The sequence below is a fragment of the Pseudophryne corroboree genome, chromosome 8, assembly GCF_028390025.1.
Source record: "Pseudophryne corroboree isolate aPseCor3 chromosome 8, aPseCor3.hap2, whole genome shotgun sequence".
In the NCBI taxonomy this organism is placed as follows: Eukaryota; Metazoa; Chordata; class Amphibia; order Anura; family Myobatrachidae; genus Pseudophryne; species Pseudophryne corroboree.
In genome coordinates, this window is record NC_086451.1 from 341,809,547 (window position 1) to 341,836,172 (window position 26,626).

General features: G+C 44.1%; 1 protein-coding gene across 4 annotated transcripts in view; it reads right to left on the reverse strand.

The window, feature by feature from the left end:
* Positions 1–5,544: 5,544 nt before the first annotated feature.
* The window catches only part of FHL1 (four and a half LIM domains 1), a 148,423-nt gene continuing 127,341 nt past the window's right edge, over positions 5,545–26,626 (reverse strand). For all 4 annotated transcript variants that reach the window (XM_063937451.1, XM_063937450.1, XM_063937449.1 and 1 more), the window contains exons 2-6: positions 23,998–24,179; positions 21,524–21,698; positions 18,976–19,145; positions 8,921–9,107; positions 5,545–7,788 (exon numbers count right to left, since the gene is read on the reverse strand). In XM_063937451.1, the coding sequence (XP_063793521.1) occupies positions 7,634–7,788; positions 8,921–9,107; positions 18,976–19,145; positions 21,524–21,698; positions 23,998–24,153 (843 nt within the window). In that variant the 5' untranslated portion in view covers positions 24,154–24,179 and the 3' untranslated portion in view covers positions 5,545–7,633. The remainder of the gene's footprint in view (positions 7,789–8,920; positions 9,108–18,975; positions 19,146–21,523; positions 21,699–23,997; positions 24,180–26,626) is intronic.

Here is a 26,626-nt window from a genome sequence, read left to right on the forward strand (position 1 = left end):
GAAGTTCCTGCATCATGTAGCGCATGCGCCAAGGATTTTCCTGAGGGGGAAGTTTTGTATGACGGTCTGTGTACTGCGTGCCATACATCTCCCAGTCAGTCCGCAGCTCCTGTAACCAATAAGGAGCCACCTTGGGCGGCGTTCTCATCTATGCTAAATACGCTTGTGACACGCCTTGCACCGCCTATGGGACCTTCTGTGCCATTACAGTCACATATTGTCCCTATGGTAAATCCGCCTTGGAAGGATAATTTTTCTACCCAGTTGCAGCAATTGAATCAACCCTTGGTTAGACATAAGACTGCCCCAAGTCACTCTCGAGTCACAAGGTCATCTAAGCGGGCTACTTCCTCCTCACAATCCACTAATCTCTCAGAAGATTCTTCTGATGTCAATGGGGAGCATACTGTCCTGTCAGACACTAACACAGTTGCTTCTGACGAGGAATCTACAACACAGGTTGATGTCCCTGACCTAGTGGTTGCTATTAAGCAGATCCTGCAAATATCAGATGATGAGTCCACTACGGTGTCTAAGAAACCTGATAAGTTTTTAAACGTCAGAAGGTAACTAAAACTTTATTACCGCATTCTGACCATTTAGTTGATATACGTAAAGAAACCTGGTCTTCTCCAGGAAAGAAATTCTTCCTGTCTAAAAGGATGGTAGCTCGCTATCCTCTCCCTTCACAGTTATGTAACAAGTGGGAAAACTCACCGCCGGTGGATTCCCATGTCACCCGTCTCGTGGTGTCATCTACTCTGCCTGTCTCCTCACTGAAGGAACCGACAGATAAGCGCGTGGAGGGATGCCTGAAGTCTATTTACTCCCTTACAGGTGCTGTACATAGACCCACTATAGCAGCCTCCTGGGCTGCAAAAGGAATTGAAGCATGGGTTCAGGCATTAGAGGAAGAGCTGCCTCAGGATATCTCTGACACAGCCAGACAATACCTGTCTCATATTCCCACCACCGCCTGTTACATTCAGGACGCGTCCTCTGAGGCAGGTGTGTTGGCGGCCAAGGCATTGACTACGTCCATCCTGGCTCACCGTATTCTGTGGTTGAGGTGATGGAAGGTGGACCTGAACTCCAAAATGACCTTGGAAGTACTCCCTTTTAAGGGGGACATCCTATTTGGCGAAGATCTCAATAAAATTGTGACTGACTTAGCAGCTGCTAAGACTGCTTTTCTCCCAAATACTAATCCTTCTGCACAGAAGGCAAAAGGTACCACTTTTTGCTCCTTTCGACCTCAAGGGAAAGCAAAAAAGGTCAGGCATACCCGAGACAATCTCGTGCTCTCAAAACCACTAAGCCCAAGGCAAAACAATCCTGGGCAGCCCATCAGCCTGCTACTAAACACAACAAGCCTGCCGCATGATGGGGCGGGCCTCCCCTGAGGGACCCCAAGGTGGGAGGCCGACTTCTGCGATTCACCCAGGTCTGGTTGAAGATCACATCAGACACATGGGTGCGAGAAGTTGTCTCTCACGGGTACGCAGTCTCTTTCAAGAGACGTCCCCCTCTCCAGTTTTGCACCACGGTTATCCCTTTGAATCCATTAAAAGCACAAGCTCTTCATTTGGTTGTGCGTTCCCTCCTGGATACAGGAGTGGTGGTGTCGGTACCTCTGTCCCAGAGAGGCAGAGGATACTATTCGACCCAGTTTCTAGTACTGAAACCCAATGGGTCTTTCCGGCCCATACTCAACCTCAAATCACTGAACAAGTTTGTGAGAGTGTCCAAGTTCCGTATGGAAACATTGCGCTCAATTGTACTGGCCATGGAACCCGGAGACTATATGGTATCCCTGGATATACAAGATGTTTACCTGCATATACCTATTGTCATATCGCATCAGCAATATCTGCGGTTTGCTATTGGCAACCTCCACTATCAGTTCCAGGCTCTGCCGTTTGGACTGGCCATGGCTCCTCGGATCTTCACCAAGGTTATGGCCGTGATGACGGCTCATCTCCATCGACAGGGAGTCGTATCCTGCTGTATCTGGACGACTTGCTGATTCTGGCAAACTCCTACGATGTACTCCTTACTCATCTGCAACTGACTGTAAACTTCCTACAAGCCCACGGGTGGCTCATCAACTGGAAGAAGTCCTCGCTGGTCCCAGCTCAAAGCATGGTGCACCTGGGGGCACCGCTGGACACACAGTCAATGGCTGTTTCTGTCTCCAGATAAAGTCTTGAAGCTTCAGGACAGGATCAGATACTTCCTCTCTCGCCCAAGAGTGTTGATACACTCGGCGATGCAAGTACTAGGCCTCATGGTGTCAGCTTTCGACATGGTAGAGTCGCTCAATTTCATTCCCGCCCTCTACAGAGGTTAATCCTTTCCAAGTGGGACGGCCTACCAAATCAGATTAGGTCTCACATGATCTTATTGACTCCGGAGGTTCGTCTGTCTCTAACCTGGTGGCTACAGGACCAGCAGTTGAGCAGGGGCCGTCCCTTCTGGATCCCTGACTGGGTCCTACTGACTACAGATGCCAGTCTGAGGGGTTGGAGCAACACTCTTTCCAGGGTCGGTGGACCAAGGAGGAATCACTCCTCCCAATAAACATTCTGGAATTGCGGGCAGTGTTCAATGCTTTGTGTCTCTGCTACAGAACAGGCCTGTTCAAGTGCGGTTAGACAACGCCACCACGGTGGCATACATAAACCATCAAGCCAGCACTTGAAGCCGCATGGCAATTATGAAAGTGTCAAAAATCCTTTGTTGGGCGGAACGCCATCTGCCAGCAATATCGGCAGTGTTCGTTCTGGGAGTCAACTGGGAAGCGGATTTCCTCAGTCATCAGGACGTACACGCCGTAGAGTGGAGTCTTCATCAGGAAGTCTTTCAACTCCTAGTGGACGAGTGGGGCCTACCAGATGTAGATCTGATGGCGTCTCGACATAATCACAAAGTTCCGGACTTCAGATCAAGGACCAGGGATCCTCAAACAACATTCGTGGACACACTGGCAATTCCTTGGAACTTTCGGCTGCCATATGTGTTCCCTCTAGTGTCTCTCCTGCCCAGGGTGCTCTGGAAGTTCAAACAAGAAAGAGGAATACTACTTCTAGTCGCTCCAGTGTGGCCCAGACGGCATTGGTTCTCAGGCCTGCAGGGTCTATCAATAGAGCGTCCTCTTCTTCCTCAACGCCCAGACCTCCTCGTTCAGGGCCCTTGTGTCTACCCGGACCTGGCTAGACTGGCTTTGACGGTGTGGCTCTTGAAGTATCACTCCTGAAGGCCAAAGGATTCTCCAAGGCGGTTATCCAAACTATGCTGAAGGCCCGCAAACCGCCTTCTGCGCTGATTTTTTAGAGGGTATGGAATTCTTACTTCACCTGGTGTGCTGCTAAGAATTGCATACAAATTCAGAACTTCCAGACTTCTGGCTTTTCTGCAACAAGGATTGGACTTAGGCCTTCGTCTGGCCTCCCTCAAGGTTCATATCTCTGCCTTGTCAGTGTGGTTTCAGCGAAAAATTGCGTCTATTCCTGACGTTCATACTTTCACTCTGGGTGGTTTACGGATTCAGCCTCCCTATGTCCCTCCTGTGGCTCCATGGGATCTCTCTGTTGTCCTGAATGCCATGCAAGAGTCTCCATTTGAACCTCTTGAGTCAGTGGACCTTAAATGGATCACGGTCAAGGTCCTGTTCCTACTGGCTATTGCCTCTGCCTAAAGGGTGTCAGACCTAGGCGCTTTGTCCTGTCGTCCACCCTTTCTGATATTTCACTGTGACCGGGTGGTTCTTAGAACTCGCCCTGGTTATTTTCCTAAGGTGGTGTCATCTTTTCACCTTAACCAAGAGATTGTGGTTCCAGCCTTTATCTCTTCTTATTTGTCCTCCAAAGAGCGGTCTTTGGATGTAGTAAGGGCTCTCTGTATTTATGTGGAGAGGACTGCCTCTATCAGGAGGTCAGATACACTTTTTGTACTTTTTGGTTTTCCCAAATGTGGCTGGCCTGCGAATAAGCACACCTTGGCCAGATGGATTAGAATGGTGATTGCACAAGCCTATGCGCAGGCTGGACTCCCAGCTCCTGCTGCTATGAAAGCCCATTCTACTTGCTGAACAATTGTGCAAGGCGGCTACGTGGTCCTCAGTGAACACGTTCATTAGGTTCTATGCCTACAATACTTGCACCTCCCAGGATGCTTCTTTTGGACGCCGGGTTCTCATACCCGCTACGGCGCGTCCCCTCCCATGAGGAACTGCTTTGGGACATCCTCGATGTTTCCCTGTGGAAACAAATGTACCCCACTGCAGAAAAGGAGATTTATGGTAGACTTACCATGGTTAAATCTCTTTCTGCGAGGTACATTGGTTCCACAGGGCGCCCACCCTGACGCACCCAGCTTCTATGGGTTTATATGGCATTAGCCGCTAGTCCCTTCTCCTGTCGTGAGAATGTGGTTCTATGTAACTAACATCTACCATCTCTTTTACCTGCTCCTGCATTGGACTGGTTAATGAAACTGAGCTCACAGTGCCTGGAGGTGGGGTTATAGAGGAGGCCCCAATGCATCCTGGGACAGTCTAAAGCTTTAGCCTGTTGGTGCCTGGATCAAGATCCATCTCTGCACCCTGATGTTTCCCTGTGGAACTAATTTACCTCGCAGAAAGAGATTTAACGATGGTAAGTCTACCATAAATCTCCTTTTAATTTGAGCACTTTGCTTGAAAGCACTTGCTTTTGAGTATTGTTCCACTTTGTTAGTAAAATGCATATAACAGCCATTTGACCCAATTTAAATAACCCCAAATGTTTGTATTATGACCACTAAATAGACTACTATTCTGTCTTCCTCTATTAGTTTTGCTTTTTTGGGGGGTACAGACAGATTTCGCCATTTTCATCTACACTTTTCTCAGATTTTGCCAGCAATGATTATCACATCAATACCATTTTTGTTAATTTGCAGTAGAGTAGGTCGAATCGCAGGAGGGTGCATACCAGCAAAAAGCCAATTTTTGCTGCAGTTTTCAGTCAATAGCAACAAAAAAAAGTCTGATTGCGTTAAATTACCATGTTTTCACAGCTAACTGAATTCCCCGTTAGGGGGGTATGCAATTAGCACAGTTTTTTCCGCCTAGGCGGAAAAAACGGCTTTTTGTTATTTTTAGAGCGAATAGGGATTCGCGGTATGCAATAGCAGGGCCGGATTTTCACCTAGGTAAAAAATGCGGCAGGGGCGGGAAACGTGGATTGGCAAAACACGTGTTTTCCATCAAACGCGGACCATATTTGCAGATTTTGCCTTTTCACTTAATAAAAAAAAAAGTAAAAAGCCAATGGCAAACATGCCTTCAAAACAGACTAAAACGGCCCTAATGAAATACTTAGTGGGGCGAATTCATTAGCTCCGAAATGATCAGAGCTGACTGCATACCCCCAATAGTCTGTTGGTGTGTGGACAGTGACATCACTGTGTACCTCTTATGTGAGAACTCCCCAGACTGTTTGTTGGATTTCATTTGCTGCTTCTTGCATTTGGAAACAAAAAAACAACAACAAAACATGGCACTTTTTGTTTATTGTGTTTATTGGTAAAAGAAGCCCCTTTTCAGAATGTCAAATCCCCATTCAATATTCTTTTACATAACTTTTGCCAGTGTTGCAGTTTGCTCTTTTTTGGGTTTTGATAGGAAAGTGTTTCTTTGCTTTAAAAGTCTTCCATCTATTAAATGTAATCGAAATTGGATTAATAAATGTGTTATTGAGAGAAGCTTTGAAAATGCGTATTAATTATCCCCAAAATAATCCCCAAGGTATGCTAAGGTGTGCACCCGATTTAATTTTCTTTATTGAATATATGTTTCATAGTGGTACAGTAAACTGTTTTATACATAGAGTGCTGGTTACATTTAGATAATGCTTGTTTTTATTTGACACTGTGCCAAGTGTACATAATACACACTATCTTTCCCTTTATATAAATGGCAGCTGAGGGTACTGATTCTGCATAATGTGGGACAGCTTCAGCAGTTCCTGTATTTGTACGCTCAGCATATTTGTTGATCGTCTTCCATATACTTTCTCCCAATCACAGGAAGCATAAAACATTGCATGCAGATCTCTTGGCATTATGTAAAACAATAATTAAAAAATGTCAGGTTTGTTTTAATATATTAGCCTTTGAATACATGTGGGCAGCATGGTGGTGTAGTGGTTAGCCATTACTGCTTCACAGCTTTGAGGTCTTCAGTTCAATTTACTATCAGGGTCCTAAATATGTGGGGTTTGTATGATCTCCAATACACCAAACACATACTGGTAGGTTAATTAGATTAGAGTCTAGAATGTGTTTGTGTGTACTTACATGTTAGAGAATTTAGATTTTAAAAATACCAACGATATATCATTCTGTTTTCCTGTGTGAAATTTGTAAAATCTAATAAAAAATAAAAAAAATACCAACGGGACAGGGTACAAATTACAAATATTCTCCACAGTGCTGAATAAATTGATGGTGCTACTGTATGTAAATTAGTATATGGGATTATATGTGCTACAAATTAAGTATTATACATCTATACATACCTCCACCTACTGGCAGAAATAGGTACTGTTACATAGACTTATTTGTTACACTGCTGATATACAAAGTTCCCTGTAAAATAAGCACTTGTAATTACTTAAACTATAACCAGATGTAGTTGATGCTGGCTGGTACAGTAGGCAGAGACGTGATGCAACAGCAGCTATAGGTTTTAAATGGCTACCTATGGACTCACATGTTGAGGAGATTGCAATATTGCCCTGCAGAGTTTAGTTGGGAGGAGGATTGTTCTAGCGAGACTATATCTAGACTAAATCTGTTCAGTAGCTGAGAGCTCCATACAAAACCAGGCAGCATATTGCATGATTACATGTGCAGCCCTTGCCTCACAACATAGACTGGCCCCTAAAACTAATGATGCCCTTAATGTAAAGCTTATGGTTAGTGGTGATTACATGTAAGCAGTCCTCTTCTGTACCCCTTAATTGCTATACTTCTGTTTCTTGCTCACGGCAATCAAGGTTGCAGAGAGGGGGTGTGAACGGGTACTAATTATCTGGGCACAAGCGTGTTGGTGGGTTCTGGGTCTGCTGCCCCCTCCCCCCATTCTTGTAAAGAAATACTGTATATAATAAGGAATCTTAGGACTATGGCACACAGGCATGAATAACAGTTACTGTACTTTATTCCATAGAAGCATCTGTAGCTAGCATGCAAGTATAAGTTGCAATCATGTTGTATAACTTTTAATGAATATGTGTATAATAATAATAATAATAATAATTCATAAATTCAAGTTCAAAATAGAACATACTACTCAGTCATAATAAGATGCTTGCGAAGAACAATATTAAGTCTTCAATAGTTCCATCACGCAGTTATGTTATACATAGTACTCCATTAACATTATTTTCTGTAACTGTAGTAATTAAAATGAAGCTTGAATAGACATTAGCATGCATAAAGACTGAATATGTAATAAGGGACCTAGGGTGATATATGCTTACAGATACCATTTGTTATTTTCCGTATAATAGGTTTCATGCATATGTTATAGCTGTTAACCAACACTTGTTGCAGATATTGGGCACATGGGTGCTAGTGCTGTGCCGTTTTACAGCTTCTTGGCACAGTCGGGACAGTAAACCTGCTCATTATGGCGTACGAAACGCTTGTTAGCCAGGGACAGGGAGCACTTCTTGCAAGTGAAACAGTACTCATGCCAAGAATGCCCTTCATAGTTCACGACGTTGGATCCCTTTCCAAACCCTGTTGGAAGAAGAGAATAGCGTGGGTACAATATTTTTCTAACAACCCTTGAACCAGTTCTATGTAGTGCTAATGGGACAGTAAAGGGTCCCCTGGCATTAGATAAATGCCTATCTACAGGTTTGTTCCTAGTTTTCTAATGCGGTTTCCCCATTGTAGAATCCAAAGTATACTGAAGGTATATATGAGCTTTATGACTCAAAAAGACAGAAGAGGTAAAATAAGTGCTGCGATTGTGTGGCTGGCATGGTCGTGATGGGTTATATTTAAGAAAAAAAAAGTAAAAAGTGAAGTGTGTGTGTGTGTGTGTGTGTGTGTGTGTGTGTGTGTGTGTGTGTGTGTGTGTGTGTGTGTGTGTGTGTGTGTAATTCGGAACATCTTGAGCAATCCGTATAATAGAGCCTGTAACTGTATACAAAACTTTACCCTGGATCCAATGAATGCCCTAGTGGGAACACTGTTTCATAGTTTGTGAGGTTTAGTCCCTGTCCTATGGACTATAGAGGGGGCCTGGACTGCGCTATGGAAACCACAAGCTATTCTACGGACTGGTTGGAGATATAAGGACTGTTGAAAGGATTTTTTTAGGCCTAGTACAAGATACTTAAACATTTAATAAATACACACATTTACATGCATACTAACAGTGAAGCACGAGCTAGATCTATAGTTAAATGCAACATGAAAACCATGACCCCACAGAATTTTTGATCATATGTTTCGTTTTTCTCACTTTGGGAGCAGATTCAATTAGCATGGCAATTTACAGTGCTGGGAGAGGGGTGGAAGCCTCAGGTCTATCCAATGACAGCACTTTTTTCTTGTGCAATAAATTTGACGTTAAGGTGTAGGTTCCGGCAAAAGTACTCAGAGCTATAAGTTAATGAGTTCACTGCACCCAGGATAAGGGCACTTCCCGTGGATTTCGGTTGCTGTTATGTGTGCAGGGTATATATCGTAAAGCCTCACGTGTAGTTGAATCAGCCCGCTACGATTGTAACTTGGGTGGTTTACTAGCGATACCCATACATGTTTCCCACTCTCACACATTAGTCTTATATACCTTTTAAAATCCCAAATGAGTTTGACAATCACTGACTGTATACACACATTCCATTAAATAGGGCGTTACCTGTTATGGGGTTGTTACAGCCAGAGCATTTCTTAGCTACAAAAGTTTTGTAGCAATCCACACAGTAATAATGATCCTCAACAGCGGTGAAACGCTGGCCAGACAGCTTCTTGTGGCAGGTTTCACACACAAAGCAATCCCCGTGCCAGGGCTGATCTTGGTAGGTTATTCCTCCAGTGGTTATGGGCTATAAAACAACCATATTGTTAATATACTGACGGAAATGTCTCCCCAAGAGACTATGAAGCCCTTGCCCTCTTATTGTGAAGGACCACAGACTCCCCCCTGCCCTGCACTTCAATACATAATATATTAGATTTCTTGCCTGTTCATTAACTTTGCATTTTGTTAATTGATAAAAAATAAAACTATTAACACTTCTATTTTTGAAAGCATTCTTACTTTGCAGCATTTTCTATTTTTTACCCAAACCTGCCTAAAACAGTTGCACAGTAGTGTGTGTGTGTGTGTGTGTGTGTGTGTGTGTGTGTGTATATATATATATATATATATATATATATATATAATTATAATATACATACACACACACACAATACACACAATATATATACAGTATACAATTAATTTATATATTTGTGTGTGTGTATATATATATATATATATATATATATATATATATTGTGTGTGTATGTGTATATATACACATTACCAGTTATTTATATAGCGGACACATATTCCGCACCACTTTAAAGAGAATATTTTGGCCATTCACATCAGTCCCTGCCCCAGTGGAGCTTACAGTCTATATTTCCTACCACATGTACACAGACACAATCACACTAGGGTTAATTTTGCTGGCATCCAAATAACCTACCGGTATATTTTTGGATTGTAAGAAGAAACCGGAGCACCCGGAGGAAACCCACGCAAGAGTGGGGAGAATATGCAAACTCCACACATTTAAGGCCATGGTGGGAATCGAACCCATGATCTCAGTGCTGTGAGGCAGTAATGCTATATTATTATTATAATATACGCGCACACACAATACTGTGCAACTGGTTTAGGCAGGTGTGGAAAAAATGTTGCAAAGTAAGAATGCTTTAAAAAATAGAATTGTAAATAGTTTATTTTTATCAATTAATAAAGTGCAAAGTTAATGAACCGGCGCAAAATCTAAATCAAATCGATATTTAGTGTGACCACCCTTTGCCTTTCAAAACAGCATAAATTCTTCTAGGTACACTTAAACAAAGTCAGGGATTTTGTAGGATTATAGTCAGGTGTATGATTAACCAATCATACCAAACAGGTGATAATGATCATTTTCATATGTACTGTAGGTTGAAACATAGTCATTGACTGAAACTGAAACAGCTGGGGAGGAGGCTTAAGACTGGGGGAGAAACAGCCAACCTCTGCCACAAAGGTGAGTTTGTTGAAGACCGTTTCATGTCATAGGTCATAGACCATGGCAAGACTGAGCATAGCAACAAGACAGAAGGTAGTTATACTGCATCAGCAATGTCTCTCCCAGGCAAAGATTTCAAAGGAGACTGGGGTTTTAAGATGTGCTGTTCAAGCTCTTTTGAAGAAGCACAAAGAAACTGGCAATATTGAGGACCGTAGACGCAGTGGACAGCCAAGGAATCTTTGTGCATCAGATGAAAGACACATCATGCTTTATTCCCTTAGAAATCGGAAGGTGTCCAGCAATGCCATCAGCTCAGAACTGTCAGAAACCAGTGGGACCCATCTACTGACTGGAGACGTCTGGGCAGAAGTGGTCTTTGTGGCTGAATTGTGGCCAAAAAGCCATACCTTCGATGTGGAAGGCCAAGCAACATAGGAACTGGGGTGCAGCAAAAGGGCAGCAGGTGCTCTGGACTGATGAGTCAAAATGTGAAATATTTGGCTGTAACAGATGGCAGTTTGTTTGCTGAAGGGCTGGAGAGCGGTACAATAATGAGTGTCTGCAGGCAACAGTGAAGCATGGTGGAGGTTCCTTGCAAGTTTGGGGCTGCATTTCAGCAAATGGAGTTGGGGATTTGGTCAGGATTTATGGTGTCCTCAATGCTGAGAAATGGGATCCGGTCTAAAGATCGACAGTGTCTAGGTCGACAATGTTTAGGTCGACCACTATAGGTCGACAGTCACTAGGTCGACATGGATGGAAGGTCGACAGGGTTTCTAGGTCGACATGTGCTAGGTCGACAGGTCTAAAGGTCGACATGAGTTTTTCACGTTGTTTTTTTTCATAACAATCCATGTGGACTATGATTGGAACGGTAAAGTGTGCCGAGCGAAGCGGTAGCGGAGCGAAGGCACCATGCCCGAAGCATGGCGAGCGAACGCGGTGCACTAATTTGGGATCCCGGTCACTTTACAAAGAAAACGACAAAAAAAAAACTCATGTCGACCTTTAGACCTGTCGACCTAGCACATGTCGACCTAGAAACCCTGTCGACCTTCCATCCATGTCGACCTAGTGACTGTCGACCTATAGTGGTCGACCTAAACATTGTCGACCTAGACACTGTCGATAAAACGAACCACACCCCTGAGAAATACAGGCAGGTAATTATCCATCATGCAGTACCATCAGGGAAAGGTCTAATTGGCTCCAAATTTATTCTGCAGCAGGACAACAACACCACACATACAACCAATGCCATTAAGAACTATATGCAGCGTAAAGAAAAACAAGGAGTCCTAGAAGTGATGATATGGCCCCATAGCCAGATTAAGGGGGGGAAGCAGGGTATACTGTACCCTGAGCCCCCTTCTGTCAGGAGGCCCCCGGCCAGAGCACACTGACATCACTATCTTTCCCACTATGCAGCAGCAGAACCAGACAGCCAGTATGCAAGCAGGACAGTATGCAGTGCAGGCAGAGAGTATCAGATTTCATGAACTATCGACGGAGCTTCCCAACCAGAGGAGAGCTGGGAGGATGGAGAGAGCTGTAAGTGACACAGGGTGGGATCCCTGTGTCACTTACAGCTCTCTCCACACCTGGGTGTCTGAGTCCTGTGTAACTTGTTATCTAATAAGGGTCTAGAGAGAGAGAGAGAGAGAGAGAGAGAGAGAGACAGAGTCCTCCTGAGTTCTGTCCCAGGTGTAAGTAGTACAGCGGCTGCTGCTATTTTTGCATGTGACAAGATAAATTATAGATTTTATTTTTCTATGTTTACTTTAAGGTTGTTCAAGTTGTCTCTGTTCCACTACAGGAAAACATAAAATAGTTGTCTTTCAATTAGGTGGAGCAGCTATAAAAAGTACCCAGGCATTGTTAAACTATTAGTTTAAATCTAGTACACACCATTGGGCTAAATTTAATATACACAATCCATACATCCCACATGACCCATTCCAGAAGGGACAAAATTGATGCTGTTTTGAAGGCAAAGGACGGTCACACCAAATATTGATTTGATCTAGATTTCTCTTCTGTTCATTCACTTATTTTTTTAACTGATAAAAATAAACTATTAACACAGAATTTTTTCCACACATACTGTGTGTGTACATATATATATATATATATATATATATATGTATATAGCAAAGACAAACGGGCGGCACTCCACAGGACTTTCAGAAATCACCAATGCAGCAGACAGCTTGGTATATCAGCGTTTCAGGCACTCTTTATTAGCGCCTTTCGTCAGGACAAAGAACAACTAGACAAAACATACCTTTATAGCAGTCAGTGTACCCTCCACCTCCCAGCGTCTCCCCGCACTTCTGGAGCTGGCCGTCATTACGTCACACCCCGCGACGCGAACGGACCAGCTTGAGGGGCGGGGCCGGTGTCCATGGTGACCATGCACCAATCCACACCTGTCCTAGTCCCCAGCAGACATCCCGGGGGCGTGCAGAGGCGCTCGTATCCCAACCAATTCGGCGCAGGTGGGCGCGGCAGTATCCATAGCAACGCGTGACACAAACAAAAAAGCATACATATACACTTCTAGAAAAACATCTAAAACACAATTATAGTGACAGTTATCAATTGCATATCAAACCTGCAACCTGTGCAATCTTCTAATCAAGCGGAGTTGTATCAAACGCTATCTGTACACCTTTCTATCTTCTTACACTGCATGGCCTACGTATTGCCTATGCTGGAACTAGAGACATGAAATTACTCAGCTACGGAGCATGTAATAGGGTAGACCATTTTATCAAATACCATAGCTGGGGTCTACTACCCAAATGGCAGAGACTAACCCAGCACTCTTTTAAACTGCCCAAAACAATGCACATACCCTAATAATTACCAAATTATGAAATAATACAGCATAATAAATCAACCATAACATAGCTAAACATCAACTAAAGAAAGCAAGTCAGAGATAGATTCTCATTCAGCCCCCCAGGGGACACTGTGTTCATCTCGAAAATCCATTTGGATTCAAGCCGAATTAATTTCTTATTTCTGTCGCCACCTCTGCTCAGGGTCGGAACATGGTCCACCAATTTATAACGTAGCGTAGCCATCGAGTGGCCTGTTTCCTTGAAATGTCTAGCCACTGGTTGGTCACTCGCTTTTCCTTCAAGTGCATTTCTAATTGCCGACCTGTGTTGGGCTGCTCTCTCACGAAATGAGCACATCGTTTTCCCAATATAAGCAAGTCCACAGGGACACTTGATGACATAAATGACATATTTCGTCGTGCACGTAAAGACATGCCTGATCCTGATCTTTTTCCCGGAATGAGGGTGGACGATGGTCGGACCCGTTTCCAGGTAACGGCAGGTTGTACAACCTGTACATCTATATGAACCTGGTGCTTTACTCAGGAAATGTGATCTAAGCTCTTTGCCTTGTGGTGTCACATCATTATGGACTAGCCAGTCCTTAAGATTCTTCCCTCTGCGATGGCAGTGAAGTAACTGGCTATCCTTTAGGGCAGGGATGGATTTGTCAGTTTGTATGATCGGCCACAGTTTCCTTGCATTGTCCCTTGTTAACGTGCTGGCCACATTAAAGGTTGTGCTGAAAGGGGTAATTTTGCGGACATTTCTGTCCTTCTTTATCAAGCACTGTTCACGTGTCAAAGAAAGGGCTTTTGATTTAGCTTTTAATAAATCGTTCAATAGATAACCTCTTTGAAGGAACTTCTGTATCATTCCATCAATCTCCGCTTCTGCATCAGAAACATCACTACTGATTCTTCTTCTTCAAATGACGGCCGGTGGTGACTCAGCAGAGGATACGTTTTACAATTTACTTAAACTAAAGAAAAAGGAAGTGGATTACCAGCTGCATGGAATCACCATTTCGGATTACTACCGAGACCGTAAGATCCCAAGGGGTTTTAGACTTAAAAATGTACCTACGATTGGAAGGATGAATCCCGAGTTCTGCCGCCGTTGGGTGGCAGTACTCAACAAGTGCTCCTTCGACCTGATGATCCTGGTAATAGAGGAATCCACCAGGATTCTAAAGGAGACGAGTGCCAGGGTAACCGAATTGGAGAAAAAATCTTTACATTTACTCACAGATGATGCTGATGCAGGCTGGATAGACAAACTGCGCAAAAAGTTGATCATTATAGACAAGAACTCATCAAATATAAGAAATCTAAACTAAGTACTGTAAATAGGGATTATGAAGAACAATCTGTATATCCGTGGGCCACGGGCAGATACCCTCAGAGACAGCAAAGATTGTTTGCTAACAGCAGAAACGCAAGACGTTTTTTGACTGACACCGAAGCCTCCACAGGTGATAGTACGGCGAGTGAAGTGGAACTCCCATCCTCCAGTAACAGCAAGAAACCCCCTTTAGGGGCAACGACGCGTGCCGGGGGTGCGCAAGGAAGAGACATCGCTTCAAAACGAGGCGCGGGGGCCAAGGCGAAAGGCAGAGGAAGACGCTAATGCCTACAAATAATCTGATAATTAATTTATCATCACATGTATTGACTGCTGACGAGACCAAGGTATTGAATAAAGGATTGTCCTTTATACCGACTGTCAAATTCAACAGATTTGAATGGAAAATTGACACGTGGAATCATCAGAGAAATCTCAAATTAAAAGAATATTTTGGTAGGATGCCAGAAAGAGACTCCGTTGATTCTATGGGACATCCTTTTAGACCAAAATCCTTATTTGATCCACCTACACATAATCCGTCCATAAGAAGTTATGCACGGATGTTGGAGTCCACAGTGGACATTGGGGCTAAACAGCTTCCTCCAACACCTTCCAACCTTACCAAAGGAGAATTTGCGGCCTTAAAGGAATTGAGCTTGAATAAATCTTTAATAATAAGGTCAGCAGATAAGGGGGGCGCCATAGTGCTTCAAGACCTGTCGAATTACAATGAGGAGATCTACCGACAACTGAATGATCATGGGGTATACCGTAAACTTACCTCTGATCCAACTACCACATTCAAGAGAGAGATTGATGAAATTTTACTGAGTGCCCAGCAAGCATCTGTCATTGATATGACGACCATGAAAGCATTATCTACTGAGTTTCCGGTGACCCCAATCCTCTATACACTGCCCAAAGTCCATAAAAATTTGGACAAACCACCGGGACGTCCAATTATCTCAGCTCGGGGCTCGCTATATAGTATGATAGCGAAATACCTGGACTTCTTCCTTCAACCAGTTATACAAGCCGAGGTCACAGTACTACAAGACACAACACGGTTACTAATACTGCTGGAAGATTGCCCATCACTTCCGGAAGCATGCGTACTAAGTAGTGTCGACGTTGTGATTCTGTATACAAATATCCCCCACAGTGATGGGATCAATGCTGTGAAGTTTTTGTTGGATGGGAACCCCCATTATAAAGGACCAGAGTTGTCCTTCTTTTTACAACTACTAGAGCTCACGCTAACACGTAATTTCTTCTATTTTGATGGTCAATACTACTTGCAGCATGTTGGTTGCGCCATGGGGAGCAATGTGGCTCCGGCGTTTGCCAACGCCTATATGTTAGACATGGAGCGCAAGTTATTTCTGCAAAATGAACCTTTTTCAAGGGGCATAATCATCTTTACAAGGTACACAGACGATCTTCTGATAGTCTGGTCAGGTAAACAAGAAATGTTTCAAGACCATATGGAAGCCATTAACCTCATGGACCCCAACATCAAATTCACATTTCACGTATGAAAGTAGTGTTGAGTCTATACACTACCTTGATGTTAACATCATAAGGAAGGGGAATAAGTTGGTTACCTCACTGTACTATAAGCCCACAGATAAAAACACATTGCTTTATGCTACCAGCTGCCACCCAGTGGTGATGAAGAAAGGGTTACCGTTCTCCCAATTTCTAAGAGCAAGAAGAATCAGTAGTGATGTTTCTGATGCAGAAGCGGAGATTGATGGAATGATACAGAAGTTCCTTCAAAGAGGTTATCTATTGAACGATTTATTAAAAGCTAAATCAAAAGCCCTTTCTTTGACACGTGAACAGTGCTTGATAAAGAAGGACAGAAATGTCCGCAAAATTACCCCTTTCAGCACAACCTTTAATGTGGCCAGCACGTTAACAAGGGACAATGCAAGGAAACTGTGGCCGATTATACAAACTGAAAAAATCCATCCCTGCCCTAAAGGATAGCCAGTTACTTCACTGCCATCGCAGAGGGAAGAATCTTAAGGACTGGCTAGTCCATAATGATGTGACACCACAAGGCAAAGAGCTTAGATCACATTTCCTGAGTAAAGCACCAGGTTCATATAGATGTACAGGTTGTACAACCTGCCGTTACCCTGAAACGGATCCGACCATCGTCCACCCTCATTCCGGGAAAAAGATCAGGATCAGACATGTCCTTACGTGCATGACGAAATATGTCATTTATGTCATCAAGTGTCCCTGTGGACTTGCTTATATTGGGAAAACGATGTGCTCATTTCGTGAGAGTGCAGCCCAACACAGGTCGGCAATTAGAAATGCACTTGAAGGAAAAGCGAGTGACCAACCAGTGGCTAGACATTTCAAGGAAACAGGCCACTCGATGGCTACGCTACGTTATAAATTGGTGGACCATGTTCCGCCCCTGAGCAGAGGTGGAGACAGAAATAAGAAATTAATTCGGCTTGAATCCAAATGGATTTTCGAGATGAACACAGTGTCCCCTGGGGGGCTGAATGAGAATCTATCTCTGACTTGCTTTCTTTAGTTGATGTTTAGCTATGTTATGGCTGATTTATTATGCTGTATTATTTCATAATTTGGTAATTATTAGGGTATGTGCATTGTTTTGGGCAGATTAAAAGAGTGCTGGGTTAGTCTCTGCCATTTGGGTAGTAGACCCCAGTTATGGTATTTGATAAAATGGTCTACCCTATTACATGCTCCGTAGCTGAGTAATTTCATGTCTCTAGTTCCAGCATAGGCAATACGTAGGCCATGCAGTGTAAGAAGATAGAAAGGTGTACAGATAGCGTTTGATACAACTCCGCTTGATTAGAAGATTGCACAGGTTGCAGGTTTGATATGCAATTGATAACTGTCACTATAATTGTGTTTTAGATGTTTTTCTAGAAGTGTATATGTATGCTTTTTTGTTTATGTGTCACGGGTTGCTATGGATACTGCCGCGCCCACCTGCGCCGGATTGGTTGGGATACGAGCGCCTCTGCACGCCCCCGGGATGTCTGCTGGGGACTGGGACAGGTGTGGATTGGTGCGTGGTCACCATGGACACCGGCCCCGCCCCTCAAGCTGGTCCGTTCGCGTCGCGGGGTGTGACGTAATGACGGCCAGCTCCGGAAGTGCGGGGAGACGCTGGGAGGTGGAGGGTACACTGACTGCTATAAAGGTATGTTTTGTCTAGTTGTTCTTTGTCCTGACGAAAGGTGCTAATAAAGAGTGCCTGAAACGCTGATATACTAAGCTGTCTGCTGCATTGGTGATTTCTGAAAGTCCTGTGGAGTGCCGCCCGTTTGTCTTTGCTGCATCCAGTCCCTCACAGGTCGTTGGGAGGGCACCCAGGTGCTATTGTTCTTATGTGGAGTGCCAGTCAAAAATATGTTTCTCTCTCTCTCTCTCTCTCTCTCTCTCTCCCTCTCTCTCTATATATATATATAGCAGGGACAGAGCTTGTGAGAAAGCTCTGTTCCTGCTATGCCTCTCCGCAGCCTTACTGGGGTATTTTTCATGAAAATACCTGAGAAATGGCTGTGCATGTGCTGTCGCTGGCAACCCCCTCCGTGTCACCACAACCCCCTGCGCCACTAACGCTTCCCCTTATCCACATACTTACCCAGAGATTGGTGCTCCAGTGCGCTCCTGCAGCTTCGGTAATCGCCGATTTCCTGCACTGTGACCCAGTCATCTGATGCTGTAAACTGCTATAAAGGCCGGTTTACAGTAGATGACCAGAGCCGGAGGAGAGCACCAGAACACCGGGGGCTGTAAGCATATTTAGGAGAAAAAATATATATATTTTTTTTACACCGTGATCAGCTTGTGTATTTACTTTACACACATAGCTGATCACACTGGCCAGGTCTCCGCACAGAGGGGGTTATTCAGAGATGGACACAGACCTTGCTTCCTGCTTTTAGTGAATTTAGTCAGATCGCATTTCCCATTATAAGTATAGGAAATGCGATCTGGTTACTAAAAAAATAAAAAAGTGAATTAAAGGGTTTGGAGCAGTCTTTCACAAAAACTGCTCCGAAAGCTCTTTAATACATTTAGGTGATACTAAAATAATGTGAAAACACCCTTTTTCACATTATTTTAGTAAAAAACATGTTAATAAATCTATCCCTAAGTACTGTAAGTGAAGACATCAATTGTGCATTTACTTAGCGGAATCCACCAACTGTATTCATATAACAGTTTAAATACGGAAACTATCATCATGGCAGTAGTTAGGAATTTACCCAAAACAGACTTATATGCAAATCAGAATCAATCCATTTTATCCACAGTTTTGACTTGTTGCAGTGTTTAATCCAGTCTGCCTTTATACACGTTTTATTAATGTATATTTATTGTGTACGAATTTACTTACTTTCCGTGTGAACTGTTTTCTCTACAAAATGTGTTTCCTATTCTCCCCTGTTGGCGCAGTTTGGGTGACCAGAATAAATACTTACATTCTTGCATTTTACACATTGCTTTGCAAATTTCTCCTCATGGCAGTTGACACAAAAGACATCCGTTCCTTTGGGAAAGAAACTTCCCGTCCCTATGGATTGCTTGCAGTTGCTGCATATAAAGCATTCCTCATGCCAGGCACTGCCCTTATATTCAACATTCTGCCCACCTGCAACAAGGAAGAAGAATCAGAATTGAAAATTACCAAACTGGACTAAATAGAAGCTGATGGTATAACCTGATCCCAGAAGCCCAAGCTTTTCTGATGCCACTGTTTGTAGTATGGTCTGAAGATAACTACACACATATGCTGGGGACATCTTTTACCTGCATTTACTGACATGTCCGATCATCTGCTTATCTGGTACACTGGGATGTTGAACCACACATAGCTACTGCCCGATATTGTGATAGCCACTGCTCTTATGGTCGGCAATAATTGTTTCATTGCACATAATTATCTATTACTTTAATTGCAGTTGTACAAACAGTTTGTTTTGCTACTAAAGGGAATGGAAAGTAGATCAATATAACCAGCCATATGGTTATTGCGACATTGATCAGCTGTGTCACATAAAGGACAAGTGCACGGATCTCCCTAAACTGCAAACAGTACCGGACTGGCATATTTGTGTACACAGTAGATATAAAAAGGGGTGTAGTATGTTATGCCGGTGGCCAGCATACTGGCGCCGGCATACCGACAGCTGGGCGAGCGCAAATGAGCCCCTTGCGGGCTCGCCACGCTCGCCACTCTGCGGGCACGGTGGTATCTATTCTCCCTTTAGGGGGGTCGTGGACCCCCAAGAGGGAGAAAAGCTGTCGGCATGCCAGTGGTCGGGATTCCGGCACCGGTATGCTGGTTGTCAGGAGCCCGGCCGCCGGCAAAATGAAGACCACCCTATAAAAAGGTCTATACACTCTTCCTGAAATTGAGCTATAAAGCCTGAAAGTGAAATTAAAATAACCTACAATAGCCTGGTTGCCTAAGTGTGCAGAACTCTGAGCTAATACTCCGGGAAAGCACTGATTACTTTTATTACAGCACTGAGCAGGAGATTTATCAAATTGTGGAGAGAGATAAAGTACCAACCAATCCAATTCTTTTTTTTTCTAGCACAGCCTGTAAAATAAAAGTTAGAAGCTGGCTGGTTGGTACTTTGGGTCTGAGCTCTGACTGGGTCATTCCTAGAATGTGATCTTCAAGCTCTGAGCCCTAACACACGATGCTGCCATCACCAAGCTGTGTGGTCCTTGTGCCAAACATATCTTTTAGAATTCTGGGCAAAAATTCAGTCTTGAGCTCCACAGCTCACAATACATTTTCCCACTTGCTTTATGGTGATTAAGGGGTATATTCAATTGAAGTTGGATCCATTCCGACATTCATTTCTGAGCTATTCGATGCATTATCAATTCGACTTTAAAAAAGGTCGAATTGAGATGCAGGAGCTTAGAGCCGCGGGCAGACGGGGGAGAGCAGCGCTACAGATAGCCGCTGCTCTCCCCCGTCTCCTCCCCCCCGTCTCTCTGTCTCTCCCCATCAGCGGCAGCCAGGGAGAGGTAACTGCAGCGGCCGGGGGTACCTGTCAGGTGGCGGGGAACGCTGTCAGCGGTGGCGGGGGACACATCAGCGGCGACGGAGGACCTGTCAGCGGCACCCGGCTCCAGCAAGCGAGGTCTCGCTTCCTGGAGCCGGGTGGACGCTACTGTGAGCAGCGGCTGTGACATCCTCCAGCACTGCTCTCCCCCCGTCTGGCTGCCCGCGGCTCTCCCCCATCCACTAAGGTCCCTCATCTCAGTCCGACATTTATTTATGTTGTACTGAGATGGTCATAACGGGGCCAAATCCTGTCGAATTTGGCCCCGTTTCCCTCAAAAGTACGTGAATCGGCAGCTATACCGCCGATTCACATACTATTCGACAAGTCGAATTCCCCGACTTGTCGAATAAAATTAGCTGGGATTGAGTACAACACAGGTGCAAGTCATGATCGTTATGGGGACATGTCGCAGCCTGCGACTGCATCCTTACACGCATGTGTAGTGGGCCCGGCGTCTTAGTTCCAACGGACATACTGTGCAACCATAGAGATTGATTGTGCGTCTTTGTATGCAAGTGGCGTATTTGAGACACTGGCAATAGGCGTCGGTACAAGTTTTAGCGCCGCCAGCTTTAGCGTATGTCAAATACGCAGTCATGACGGGATTACGCCCACCTCTGAATCAGGCCTTATATCTATATCAGACTAATGTCTTGCATGGCTACTATTAATGGTAATGTCAGCTTACTTGGCACTCAGTAATAGATTAAGCTATTTAAACTATTGGTAGGCACACTTATGGAACTACACATCCCAACATGCCCTGGCACAGTTTTAACATGCTCTAACAGCAAAACTGTAGCAGGGCATGCTGGGATGTGTAGTTCCACAGCAACTGGAGTGCCACAGGTTGCCTACCCCTGATTTAATCTATGCTGCACAGGGACAATGTAGGTGTAAGCGCGAAGATCCCCTGTTGCTAGGAAGCATTATGTTATTTTACCTGGCTGGATCAGCTTGTGGCATCCATTGCAACGCAGGGAGTCCTCTCTGGTTGTACACCTGGAGCACAGGATTTTATTGTCCTTGGCAACAAATTGTTCATTGGCCAGAGGATGGTAACATTTGGCACAGCGGAAGCAGGAATCGTGCCAGTAGCGATTCTTATAATGCAGTTCCTAAACATTGACAGAAGTCACTTATTATTGGATGCCTGCACACAGAAACAAAGGGCACAGTACACAAGCAGTGGCGTTACAGAGTTCCTCATCAGTCCATAGAAATGCAGGACAAGGTTACTGACAGAAAAATATTTTCATGCTTCAATAAAAAGGATTATTCTGAACGCTACAAGAAAAGTAACCTTGGCACTTGTTTTGTCATGTAAACAATGCTTCAGTTTGTAGTAATAATTTTGTATAGTCTGATGTGAATGATTAAATATTCCCTGTAAAGCAGTGTACACGATCAAGAGAAAAAAAATGCATCGAGTCTTTAGGGTGTTACCACTGGGTGGCAGTATGTGCACATCACCTTCCCAAATACATTTATACATGGCACTCCAGCTCCTGCCTTGCTTTTCTGTGGTCTGATCTATGCTTTCTGTGCAGCATGGCGACATATGTACGTGTTTGAAAGATACGGTCTACCGCCAAGGTTTCTTTTCTTGAAAGATAATTTTAGCAGGTTGAGTTAAACAGAAAGTGTGTGTAGGAAAGGATAACATTTCAAACTTGTGAGGGTGGGGAAAAAAAATAGCCAGTAATTCTCTGTTATTTACACTTTACTACATTATCCCATACCTCCCAACATGACCCTCTCCAGGAGGGACACAATGCTCTGCTTCTGGACTTTTTCTTAATTTATGATTAACAGCACCTGTGTTGAACAGGTTAGTGGATAAGAAAGGTGTTTCAGCACAGGTGATGGAAATCATAAATTAAGAGGGAAGTCCAGGAACAGAGCATTCTGTCCCTCTTGGAGAGGGTCATGTTGGGAGGTATGGGTGAGGCAGAGCCTTTCCTGTCATACTAAAGCATACTTGCCGTGACCCTCTCCATGAGGGAGAAAATGCTCTGTTCCTGGACTTTCCTGGTAATGTATGGTTGCCATCACCTGTGGTGAGCTAGTTAATTGATAAGAAAGGTGTTTCACCACAGGTGATGGCAATCATACATTACCAGGAAAGTCCAGGAACAGAGCATTTTCTCTCTCATGGAGAGGGTCAGGTAGGCAAGTATGTACTAAAGTATAAGCCAGAGTTCTGACTATATAAAGTATAAGAAAAATACATATATATTAGAAATATCTTCTAATCATTTTTATAGTTAAAACTCTGGAGAAAAAGGTCTATGGCAGGTGAGGCAGTGCCGCCCCTGCCTATCTTTTCCGCACATCTTTGATCAAAACTCATCAAATTTCCAGCGGTACATACTGCTACATCTGTGTATAATGCCAACGTGAACCCTTGGGCTTATATATTACGTGTAAATCTGGCTCTGGTACTAGCTAGTGCCTCCTGAGTAATTTACCTCACCTCATGACGCTGCCCTCTGAAGTCCCACAGCGGCTTGCGCTGCAGATAGAAGTCAAGATGCCCCAGGGTACAAGGCATGGGCACCATATTCCCGGAGACCTCCGTATGCGCAGTAGACTCTAGCACAAAGCCAGAATCTCCTGTGCTGCCAGATAAGGAGGGGGCCCGAACTAATCCTGCACACGGAGTAGGGATGGCCATCAATGGCGATGGTGGCACAAACCATTGATGACCGATAACTTGTCTGTGTAGTGCCATTAATGGTTTTACCATGTGTGTTTTCATGGTATGCGCATTACTGTTAAAACACACTGGGCGGGATGTACTAAAGGGAAAATGCGGTAAAACCCCCGTCACCCAGTAATCCTTCTCAGGTAGCTAGCAGCATTTTACACAAGAAGGACCTGGATGAGCTGCAGTGTAAACATGTAACCCAGGTCGTCCAACCTGGGTCCCATTTACAGAATGGAGAGAACTGCATGTCATCTCCAAGTGCTGGCACCTGCACCTGTGTGCAGTGTGAGAACGTCACTGGAATAACCCTGATTAGCACTGCATTGGAAAGGGGTCTGTCTTGTTCCAAATCTTAGGTTGGACCCAGGACTTTGATGGAAAAGAGGTATTAATCAGAAGCACCTGACCATTCATAAGGTACATTGTTACCATTATAGATTGGATCAGGCAACAGCATGGAAATACCTGGCTAAATGAGATTGAGAACTGTGCTCCTATGAAGCCCATAACAGATATTCTGTGTATGAATGCGCCTGATTACAATCCTGCTACTCCAGATTACAGTACAGATTACAGCCAGAACAAGGCCATATTCTCTTCTATCAGATTAGGCATCATAGAGACAGATGAGGTTAATAAGTTTCCCAATGACGTGCAATGTATCTGTATATCCTCTGTATGCACCAATGCCCGCCTCCCCCTCTCACCTTGGAATCCACCCCGATGGGTTTCCTGCACTCAGCACAGGTGTTAGCACAGATTTTCTCAAAGCATTTTACACAGCAGTTATGTCCGTCCTTCTCCACGTACTTCTTCCCCTGGAGGGGTGCTCTGCAGTAATGGCAGTCAAAGCGCTCGGCCATTGTGCCTGTGGTATAGTGGCGTGGACCTGTAAAGATAATTGAAGAGGGAGATCAGTCATGCTGTGAAGCCATTCCAGTCTGCCAAACTGATATTGGTGCAAGGACTGCACAACAACTACTACTAGAACCTACTGTCTGTAGGGATCTTTGGGGCAGATGTATTAAGCCTGGAGAAGTGGTAAAGCAGTGATAAACAGAAGGCCATGACGCATCAGCCAATCATTACGGGTTTGAAAAATGACAGGTGCTGATTGGCTGGTGCATTATCACCTTCCACTTATCACTGCTTTATCACTTCTCCAGGCTTAATACATCTGCCCAATTGTCCTCTCAAATGGACACACAGTACAAATAGTGGAATCTCCATGGGGGAACAGATTACATATCAGCACATGGTCACCTGAGGGATGAATGTCATGTTACCTGTGCACACCATATCACTTTAAAGCTGGTAACAATCTACTTTTTGGCTGGTGCACCAGGATCACATCTCAGTTTGGCCACACACACATGACTACCAGCTGGATGAGACCTAGCTGCTGAGTGCAGGTCACTTTGCACAGGTAACCAGCAACATTTGGGCATGATGCAATTTTAGCAAGCAGTCATTGTGCCCATTTGTATGATACTGCCAAAAAAATCTATGTTGCCATATTAAAAAAAATAAACCTATTGCTGTATCCCAATCTAGTATTTGTCCAGGGAACGTAGGAGACACAGAGTGTAGAATAGCTCCCATGGATCTCTAGCGGCAGCAGAAAGAGTTATTTTGGAATATTTGAGGCGTTCAACCTGTATCTACAACGTCTTCTTTTCTGATTTATGAGTGTACGTGAATTTTCTGTAGTGTGGATCCAGCAGGATCTGGCTTTTACCCATACCCGAAGAGAAACATCCTATTCTAGAACTGGGTTTAAAAATGATAGACTATTGTCTATCCCTCCTGAGCACTTGGATATATCAGGGACCAGAGGCAGTAAAACGCTCTGTATATGTGATGTGGATTAATAGATACACTAGTTCCAAAATAATGTATTTTGGTCCAGCAGCCAGTTCTTTACAGAAACGGGATTAATCCTTCACTATAAAAGCTAAACAGATAAAATGATGGAATGTGCATTGGGTCAGGGAGAGGGATGAGCATGTGGGCTGCTCGATCTGTTAAGAAGTGTTTATCAACAGCGATCCATCTGCTATGTACTTCTATACCACAGGAGCATTCCCGTGCACCAAGACAAGTCATAAACTATTAGCAGTTTGGGTCAGGGACAGACCGCTGAGGATACACAACACTTTCTCATTTGCTTTGTGACCTTAAAAAGACTTCCTGCCTTTTAAGACCTATCTTCTAATTAACTAATTATTTTTACATTTTAATTGATGTTAATTACTGCAATAGTAATATCACTGTATAATCCTACTTTCAAATCCTGTTGCTGGAAGACACAATATAAGTGACGTGAAAACTCTTATCACCTCACCTGCCTCCTGCATCCAGTCCGTCCTACTGTGCATCTTCTGTACTGCAACACAATGCTCTCACTATTACCTGCGGTTTTTAACATTAATGTATATTGTAAACCCTTAAGGTACACATGGTGCAATATGAACTACCGATATGGACTATATAGTCCATGTCAGTAGAAAACATAGGGGGTAATTCCAAGTTGATCGCAGCAGGATTTTTGTTAGCAATTGGGCAAAACCATGTGCACTGTAGGGGAGGCAGATATAACATGTGCAGAGAGAGTTAGATTTGGTTGGGGTGTGTTCAATCTGCAATCTAATTTGCAGTGTAAAAATAAAGCAGCCAGTATTTACCCTGCACAGAAACAATATAACCCACCCAAATCTAACTCTCTCTGCACATGTTATATCTGCCTCCCCTGCAGTGCACATGGTTTTGCCCAATTGCTATCAAAACTCCTGCTGCGATCAACTTGGAATTACCCCCATAGTACATATCGCAGCATGGGGGTAATTCAGACCTGATCTCTGCTGTGCGTTTTGCACAGCGGGCAATCAGGCACAAACTGCGCATGCACCGCAATGTGCAGGCACGTCGCAGAGGTACAAAGCGGATTGCCGCTCAGTGGTGGGTTTGTGCCGCTGATCCGTTTGCACGGGCGATCGCAAGGAGATTGACAGGAAAAAGACGTTTATGGGTGTGAACTGACCATTTTCAGGGACTGTCTGGAAAAACGCAAGCGTGTCCATGCATTTGCAGGGAGGGTTCCTGACGTAAATTCCGGTCCCGGACAGGCTGATGTGATCGCAGCGGCTGAGTAAGTCCTGGGCTCCGCAGAAACTGCACAAGATCTGTTTGTACAGCTCTGCGACACATGCGTTCGCACACTTACACACCTAAAATACACGCCCCCTGTAGGCGGTGACTATCTGATCGCAGCAGTGCAAAAATGGCTCACTAGCGATCAGGTCTGAATTAGGCCCCATGTGTATACAGCTTGCGATG